This window comes from Bombina bombina, chromosome 6, assembly GCF_027579735.1.
Source record: "Bombina bombina isolate aBomBom1 chromosome 6, aBomBom1.pri, whole genome shotgun sequence".
Classification (NCBI taxonomy): Eukaryota; Metazoa; Chordata; class Amphibia; order Anura; family Bombinatoridae; genus Bombina; species Bombina bombina.
In genome coordinates, this window is record NC_069504.1 from 656,962,423 (window position 1) to 656,971,939 (window position 9,517).

Here is a 9,517-nt window from a genome sequence, read left to right on the forward strand (position 1 = left end):
TAAAACCATGACAGAGCCCCCCTTATCGGCTGTACGTATAACAATTTCTTTGTTCCCTTGGAGCTCCTTAAAGGGACAGTACACTGTAAAATTGTTTTTCCATAAATGTATTTTAAATGACTTGTTATACCAACTGCAGAGTATAAAATATTTGAGAAATTGCATTTTCGGGTTTATTTGTGTATCTGAAGTAGCTGGTTTTGTGCTTTGAAACCCCAGCCTATTACAATGGGTTGAGCTTCAGGTAATATCAGATCTCATGTTATCACTTTTATGTGCACAGACTTGCTTCCTTATCTTATATTTGTCTGGAACACCAAAGCTCAATACATAGAGAGAACAATGGAAAATTATCATTTTATTACTTAACTTTCATGCCCCCCACTGAGGGTGTAATCTCTTCTGCTGGCTGTGTTTACTTAGGCTTGTCAATAGCCTATACGCCAGTATCAAAACTTTCAGTATGGGTTGGGAAACCACAAGCTAAATCAGCTATTTCAAATGCTGAAATAGGAGTAAAGGAGCCACTTGCAACCAATTTAATACACTCTAGCAGGTAAAAAGGATCATTGGGAATAATTTAAAGGGAGAAAGTTTTTGGGTGAACTGTCCCTTTAAGGGCGGCTCTCTCAGACCTAGACAAGTTTGGGGTCTGGTAAACAGCTGAATCTTTAAGTTTAATCATTTTGTATCTTTGAAAGAGGGGAGGATATATGTGGCTAATAAAGATATCGGCAGGACAAGTGCAGCATAAGTTATTTAATGTAAATGAATGGGGCAGGCTAAGCTACAGGTGATAGCGTGATATGCTTTTTTTTTTTTTATATATATATATATATATATATATAAACATGGCAGCCTCCACGAGCAACACGTGTGTGCAGGCTGCCATGTTAAGTGTCTGAGCTTGCTCTGAAAAGTCCAAGCTTTTCAAGCGCACTAGGACTTATGTCATCAGAGCACTCAGAGAACGCCCAGCGTCTCACTGGCAAGTATCAGAAAACGCTCCAAGCAAGTCCCAGTTCACTTGGAGCGCTTGCCGAGCCTGGCCTCAGTTAATTATTATTTTTTTATGATCGCATTTGGTCTAGATCAATACCTTGGGTTGTCTACTTAAAAAATATATAGTTTTGACCAGTAAATAATAATAATAAAAAAAGAAAGTCTCTCTAAATGGAGTGATAGACAAAAATGCTAAAAACTCTAGTATTTTGGGCAAGTTCTCCGAAATTCCTGTTCGCAAAGGGGTTAAAGGGACACTAAACCAAAATATTTTCTTTCACGATTCAGATAGAGCATGCAACTTTCTAATTTACTCCTATCAATTTTTATTCGTTCTCTTGCTATCTTTATTTGAAAAAAGGCATCTATGCTAAGGAGCCAGACAATTTTTGGTTCAGACCCGGACAGCACTTGTTTATTGGTGCTGTCCAATCAGCAAGGACAACCCAGGTTGTGAACCAAAAATGGGCCTCCTTCTAAACTTACATTCTTGCTTTTCAAATAAAGAAAGCAAGAGAATGAAGAAAAATTGATAACAGGAGTAAATTAGAAAGTTGCATGCTCTATCTGAATCATGAAAGAAAAAAAATGTGGGTTCAGTGTCCCTTTAAAGAGCATATTTCTCATACAGATTTTGTTTAGATTCATATTTTTAAGGATGCTCAACTCTTTATAGCTATTAGGAAAAGAGCTGATATTAAAGGGACATTCCAGCCAATATTGGAATCCACATGGATGTATTTCAGTTTTGAATAGTAGCATTTATGTAATATACATGTATTAGCAAAAATGCTTCTAATAAAAGCTATAGCGGTTTCAATAGTGTATTTAAGTATGCACCGTGCACCAGCATTTAACACACAGCACTTGCTCAGAGAGCCTAAGGTGCTTTTACCATCTGGTTATGACTCAGTTTGTTAATTGCTGACATAATACAAGCCCCACTGATTATCTGAGCAGCTGCATTATTTAAAATGCTGGTGCACTGAGAATATCTAGTTATGCCTCACATGCACTTGCAGAGAAAAATGCTAACACTAAAACAGTGATAAACTTTTCTAGAATAATTTTTGTTAATACATCTATATTGCAAATATGTTTCTATTCAAAAATGTAATTCATCTATGTGCTTTTAAATTTTGACTGGAATGTCCCTTTAAGCAGAAACCAATAGAGTAAAATAAAACCTGATACAAAGAGGTTCGAGATTTGAGGGTAGGATAAATAAACTCTGCAGTGATTCTACACATTAAAATGTGTATAGAAACCCCTTTTAAACAACCAGATGACAGCAGCAGCCATTGGATTTTAACCTTTTAAAGCCGTTATATTCCGCGATCCAATAATTGAAATCTCACGATTGCGTGGTTTCAATTTGTCTACATCGGAACAGTTGTTCCGATGTAGGCACTTTAGCCCTGACATGAAAGGGTTAATGAATATATTTGTACATAAAGTTTTAGGATGACACATTTTTCCTACCATGCATGGGTTATATAAAATGCGTGGCTAGCTCCCTTTTGTCATACACATTTTTTCAACTCTGTTAATATAAATAAAGACAAAGGTACAAGTGGATAGCTATATAACTCAATTCTAGTGTTTTGTAGGCAGTATTCCAAAAATACTTTATTAAGCGATATCTACAGAGTCAAACTCATAGTTTTTAGAAAGACGTTTTATTCTAAATAAATTAGAACATTTGGTAAAGAGTACAACCCACCATATCCCTGTAATTTGTCCCCCTTTTTTTTTTTAACAATGAAAAACAACAAATGCTTAATCAGCATTTTCTAAGACTCTCCATAACAGTACATCCAGCTCTATGTTTATAAGATAACTGCTTGTGTAAATCATGGAAAGACTATTTTAATTTAAGGATCAATGTCTCAGTTGGTGAGAGCGATGAGAGCCTCCACTACATTTCCCATGTGTTCTCGCAAGCTTCTTTCTGCTGCTGTTCGTGGAATCTCCATTTCATGCATCTGAAAAAGACAAAACAAGCTTCAATACCTTATCGGTCTTACACTTATGACAGCGAACTGTTATATTAATTTTAAATGGATATATGGTTCCAAAATAGCAGCTGTAATCTTTCATTTTTACAAACTGATGCTTTTATGAAATACCTTTGTTCTTCCTGAAATTAAAAGCCAAAAAGTTGGCTTTGCTTTAAAGCATATTAAACATGACTATACTTCGTATTAGCTACATTATAGAGATAGAGTTTATTCTATCACTTTACTTCTATTTATTGTAAGCTAAAATTTATTTTTGCCGCCGCCCCCCCCCCCTTACCAATATGGCTTATGTCATACATAAAATATAGTAGAGACATAATAGTGGGTTAGATTTTATTATTTTTTAATTAATATAGGATTAAAGAAATGTTTGCTTTATCCCTGGACAAAACAGGCTGGTTATCTGCAATTAATGGAACATGAAAACCACATTTTTCATTTCAAGATTCAGACAGAGCATACAATTTTAAAATACATTCTATTTTTTTAATCAAATTTGCCTCATTCTCTTTGTTGAAGAATATACTACTCGGAGCTAGCTGAAACATATGTGCAGCCACCAATCAGCAGCTAGTTCTCCATAGTACATTGCTGTTTCTGAGCATTCCTAGGTGTGAAAATTGTATGCTGTATCCCAATCATTGGGTTTCATGTCCCTTTAAAAGGGACACTAAACCCAAAAAAAATATTTCATGATTCAGATAGAGAACACAATTTTAAACGACATTCCAATTTACTTTTATTATCTAATTTGCTTCATTCTTTAGATATCCTTTGTTAAAGAAATAGCAATGCACATGGGGGAGCCAATCATGTGAGGCATCTATGTACAGCCACCGATCAGCAGCCACAAAGCCTATCTAGATATGCTTTTCAGCAAAGGATATCTAAAAAATGAAATAAATTAGAAAGTGGTTTAAAATTGCATGCTCTTTCTAAATCATGAAAGAAACATTGAGTTTCATGTCCCTTTAAGCAGAAAGTCCTTAAATGTTGTCTGGGTACTGTGTTCAGTGGGAAGTTTGAAAACAGTTTAGACAGTATTGTTTTTCAGGTATCAAATCCTAAATGTTTGAGTTCTAAGAAGATGACTAGCCTTTTAATCTGCAGACACAAATTGGCTCCTTTAAAGGATTACTTTCTGTTATAATTTTTAAGCTAAACAACTAACATATTAAAAAGTGTCAGTAAACCTAAAAAATAATGTTATATAATTCTGCACATAGTGCAGAATTATATAACATTATTTTATTGCTATAGTTATAAAAGCCTTTTTCCCTTTTAATATTTAAAAAATATGCCGCTTTTACAGACCCGCTCTCTGCTGAGCGGGTCTGTTTTTTTTTAGTTAGTGCATCGGGCCAGCTGTATAGTCACAGCCCGGCCAGACCACGTCATAGCATTAAGTGAAGCTCGCTCCTGCTGTCAGACAGAGCAGGAGCGAGCTGCACTTAGTCTTATGGCGCGGTCGGGCCGGGCTGTGACTATACAGCTGGCCCGATGCGCTGACTAGAAAAAAACAGACCCGCTCAGCAGAGAGCGGGTCTGTAAAAGCGGCATATTTTTTTAAATATTAAAAGGGAAAAAAGGCTTTTATAACTATAGCACTAAAATAATGTTATATAATTCTGCACTATGTGCAGAATTATATAACATTTTTTAGGTTTACTGTCCCTTTAAAGTTAATAAACATTAATTAAAACCTACTGACCTATATTTTCTCCAAAACAAAGTTTCATAACGTTCTAAAAGTTATATCTTTTATTCGCCGATGATGTCACGTTATCCTGCCCAAGATTTCTGATATACGGTAGAGATATGTTAATGAAATGCTATTGATAAAAAGTGTATTTGGGGTAGTTAGTTAGTAACAGGCATAGAAAATATTTACTTACAGTGGCCCTTTAAATAAAGGCAAGTGCTGGGTAGAGATTGGATATTGAAAACTGCATTTTTTTAAATGTATAGACTTGGCTGATGTTTTATTATATAGCAAGAAAATAGAAATGTCTTTTTACTCAAGGTAGTTCCCAAATATCTATAAGAATATTTTCTCCTTAAACTGTAATTTTTCTTGGAAGTGATCTTCAGTCTGTTACAGACAAGCGCTTGTCCTTTAGTGCTATTTTTTTTTTTAAATGTCATGCTCATTTGTTGGTTTGGCTACAATACTATTGGTATCCCTGCAAAATCTGACTGAATATGACATGTCATTTATGAAGAATTGCATGCATGTGTATTATAAGCTACCCTTCCAGCTAAGTAAGAATGAATCATGGAGTAGATTTTACTTTTCACATAATAAATTGTATTATGTCAAAATTAAAATCTACTCCATGATTCATTCTTACTTAGCTGGAAGGGTAGCTGGAAGGGTAGCTTTAGCCAAATGACTATATGAACACTTACAATTAGTTCCACATCTTCTTTCTTAATTGTAACTTTGGCCAGCTCTTTTTCTCTGAAAAACAATACAAGTACTTTAAAATATATATATATTAGTGGGAAAAAAAATAATTTGATTTAATTACAGAACATGTTACATTATAAATAGATAAGTGGACCAGAACATTATCCTGTAACTGGAGTATTGTGTGCTATATCAAAACCAACAGCCCTGAAACACAGGACAAAATTATACAAGATGCATGACTGAAATATAGTAGGAGCTGATGTAAATGAATTACTGACAAGTAGTTACAGTGGCTATATACACAGTTTTTGTGGCATAAAACAAGTGCATGGTGCCACTCACAAACAGCTATCTGCATGTCAATCTGCAACTATACCCAGAGCATGTGCTCTGGTTTGTTTTCTGCTTTAAGCAATCTGACACGCTCTCTAGGTAGAAATAATCTGTACAGTTTAAATGTTCCTTATAGATTCAAACAGAAATAATAAATGTAAGTCATTTCTGGTAAATTGGAAAAATAATTTTGAACTATGGAATATGAAGTAATGCTATAAAGTTAAATCAGAACTTTTTCACAGGTGCATCTCACCTTTCTTGTTTTGCTTTCTGCTCTCTTGATCTCCTGTCACCAATCACAGACATGGCCTAAAAAAAATAGAAAACAAAAGTAATGTATTCTAAAATGTAACAATGAAATAAGTTAGATCCTAGTGAGAAATACTATGTTTCAAAACAAAGCTGGGTGAAGAAGCCATTCCCACCACTTCACTTTTACAAACACTTAAAGGGACAGTCTAGGCCAAAATAAACTTTCATGATTCAGATAGAGCATGTAATTTTAAAACAATTTTCCAATTTACTTTTATCACCAATTATACTTTGTTCTCTTGGTATTCTTAGTTGAAAGCTTAACCTAGGAGGTTCATATGCTAATTTCTTAGACATTGAAGCCCACCTCTTTCAGATTGCATTTTAACAGTTTTTTCACCACTAGAGGGTGTTAGTTCACGTATTTCATATAGATAACACTGTGCTCGTGCACGAGAAGTTATCTGGGAGCAGGCACTGATTGGCAAGACTGCAAGTCTGTCAAAAGAACTGAAAAAAGGGGCAGTTTGCAGAGGCTTAGATACAAGATAATCACAGAGGTTAAAAGTATATTATTATAACTGTGTTAGTTATGCAAAACTGGGAAATGGGTAATTATCTTTTAAAACAATAAAAATTCTGGTGTAGACTGTCCCTTTAAGTCTAACCTTGACGAGTAGCTTGAGTCCTTTATAGGACATAAAACATCAGCAACTGAACAATAAATAGGAAAAAGTAAAAAAAAAAAAATGGTTTTAAAAGCATTGAACCGATCTTGATACAATTTTTTTTTTTTATAGCCAAGGACACACCCTTTTATCTCCTCTGCTGGGGCAAATTAGCTATTATAATAATCAGTCATACTGAGCGTACGTACGTACGTACATATATATATATATATATAAAAAAATTTTTATACATACGTACTTATACAATTGTGTGCTATACACTTCCATTTGTACAGCTAGATTTGTGTCTGTGGTATCTATGACATTTGTTATTACACATTTTAAAGAAATCCTGCAGAATCTCAAAATTAACAGGCTGTAAAGCAGAAATAATATAATGCTTATAGCTAAGGGCATGTTATTATGGCCATTAAACCTCTGAGGAATTCTTCAGTCTGTGGTGGGGGAGATATAAGCAAAAGGACCTGCTTCAACGTATCCCCTGCAAGCAAAGGGAATAACAAAGAGTTCCTTTGCACCGCAAAACAGACAAGCACATTTATATTATCTCCTAATCTGTCATACATCCATGTCTTAAATAAAATACTAATTTTGCACTTTCAGACCCCAACCAATTTCTAGGCTCTGTCAGTATGTATTAACAGGGCAACCTTTTAATAACTTCAGTCTAACTACAACGGCTCTGTAGTGAAATCATCTCCACAAAAACACGAGCTCCCCAGATTTCTACACTATACAGCCACCTCCACCATTCAAGCTCCACACTACTCTCACCGTCTCCAGGTTGGAGCTCTGAATCTCTTTTTCTTCGGCATAATCAGTGACCCTTTCCAAGTCAGCAGCTCCACTGTCATGTTTACGCGGTTTGTCTGCAGGTCGCTCACTGCAATTTTCCTCAGTTTCAAGCTCCAACTCCACATCTCCCTCAGCCGCCATGTTTCCCACCTGGACCGGAAGACAAAGAAGAGGCTCAATCTCGCCACTTCCGGCACTGCGCACAGCATTTGCGTCACATCAACGTTTTGTTGGAAGTAAAGTTTGCAAAAATCGACTGCGTTATTTGTTATTGGAATAATAATACAAAAAAAACAACAGTTTTGATATCCGTTGAAATAGGGGATCATGATTCATACGCAAAGAAATTTAGTAGTCTCGCTATTAATATAGCAAATGTTTTAAAGCTATAGCCTAAATTATTAAACTGCGTTATTTTGCTTTTAAAAAAAGAGCGTTTCTACCATTTGAACAAATTCCAGGGACTTTTGCAGCAGAGCAATCGCTTCTTAATACAACTGTGAGCTGTAATACCACAGAAGATTAACCCCTTAATGACAACAGTACTTTTCCATTTTCTGTCCGTTTGTGACAAAGGCTATTTTTACATTTCTGCAGTATTTGTGTTTAGCTGTAATTTTCCTCTTACACATTTACTGTACCCACACATATTATATACAGTTTTTCTCGCCATTAAATGGACTTTCTAAAGATACCATTATTTTCATCATATCTTATAATTTACTATATAAAATATGAGGAAAAAAATGGAAAAAAAACACTTTTTTTTAACTTTTAGCCCCAAAATCTGTTACACATCTACAACCACCAAAAAACACCCATGCTAAATAGTTTCTAAATTTTGTCCTGAGTTTAGAAATACCCAATGTTTACATGTTCTTTGCTTTTTTTGCAAGTTATAGGGCCATAAATACAAGTAGCACTTTGCTATTTCCAAACCACTTTTTTTCAAAATTAGCGCTAGTTACATTGGGACACTAATATCTTTCAGGAATCCCTTAATATCCCTTGACATGTATATATATTTTTTTTTCGAAGACAACCCAAAGTATTGATCTAGGCCCATTTTGGTATATTTCATGCCACCATTTCACCGCCAAATGCGATCAAATACAAAAAATCGTTCACTTTTTCACAATTTTTTTCACAAACTTTCGGTTTCTCACTGATATTGTTTACAAACAACTTGTGCAATTATGGCAAAAATGGTTGTAAATGCTTCTCTGGCATCCCCTTTGTTCAGAAATAGCAGACATATATGGCGTTGGCGTTGCTTTTTGGTAATTAGAAGGCCGCTAAATGCCACTGCACACATACTTGTATTATGCCCAGCAGTGAAGGGGTTTATTAGGGAGCGTGTAGGGAGATTTTTGGGGTAATTTTAGCTTTAGTGTAGTGTAGTAAACAACCCAAAGTATTGATCAAGGCACATTTTGGTATATTTCATGCCACCATTTCACCGCCAAATACGTTCAAATAATTTTTTTTTTTACATTTTTCTAAATTTTTGGTTTCTTACTGAAATTATTTACAAACAGCTTGTGCAATTATGGCACAAATGGTTGTAAATGCTTCTCTGGGATCCCCTTTGTTCAGATATAGCAGACATATATGGCTTTGGCGTTGCTTTTTTGTAATTAGAAGGCCACTAAATTCTGCTGCGCATCACACTTGTATTATGGCTAGCAGTAAAGGGGTTAATTAGGTAGCTTGTAGGGAGCTTGCAGGGTTAATTTTAGCTTTAGTGTAGAGATCAGCCTCCCACCTGAAACATCAGACCCCCTGATCCCTCCCAAACAGCTATATTCCCTCCCTCACCCCACAATTGTTCCCGCCATCTTAAGTACTGGCAGAAAGTCTGCCAGTACTAAGATAAAAAGGTATATTTGTTTTTTTTTTTTATATAGCATATTTACATATGCTGCTGTATAGAATCCTCCCTTAGCCCCCAAACTCACAGATCCCCCATCAAACAGTTCTCTAACCCTCCCCCTCTAACTTAATGGGCA

General features: G+C 35.3%; 1 protein-coding gene across 1 annotated transcript; it reads right to left on the reverse strand.

Annotated features, from left to right (window-relative positions):
- Nucleotides 1-2,662: 2,662 nt before the first annotated feature.
- On the reverse strand, nt 2,663-7,687 carry HYPK (huntingtin interacting protein K). The gene is made up of 4 exons (XM_053716014.1): nt 7,488-7,687; nt 6,026-6,081; nt 5,433-5,484; nt 2,663-2,987 (listed from the first exon to the last, which is right to left on the reverse strand). The coding sequence occupies exons 1-4, from the start codon at nt 7,647-7,649 to the stop codon at nt 2,892-2,894; spliced, it is 366 nt and encodes a 121-aa protein (XP_053571989.1). The 5' UTR covers nt 7,650-7,687; the 3' UTR covers nt 2,663-2,891.
- Between the last annotated feature and the right edge of the window lie 1,830 nt (nt 7,688-9,517).

What these genes read in the sequence shown, in the direction of transcription:
- HYPK (XM_053716014.1), bottom strand. Translation starts at nt 7,649, where the DNA reads ATGGCGGCTGAGGGAGATGTGGAGTTGGAGCTTGAAACTGAGGAAAAT. An exon ending in AGAGCTCCAACCTGGAGACG is followed by an intron (nt 6,082 to 7,487) that starts GTGAGAGTAGTG and finishes TATTTTTTTTAG; the next exon opens with GCCATGTCTGTGATTGGTGA. An exon ending in CAGAAAGCAAAACAAGAAAG is followed by an intron (nt 5,485 to 6,025) that starts GTGAGATGCACC and finishes ATTGTTTTTCAG; the next exon opens with AGAAAAAGAGCTGGCCAAAG.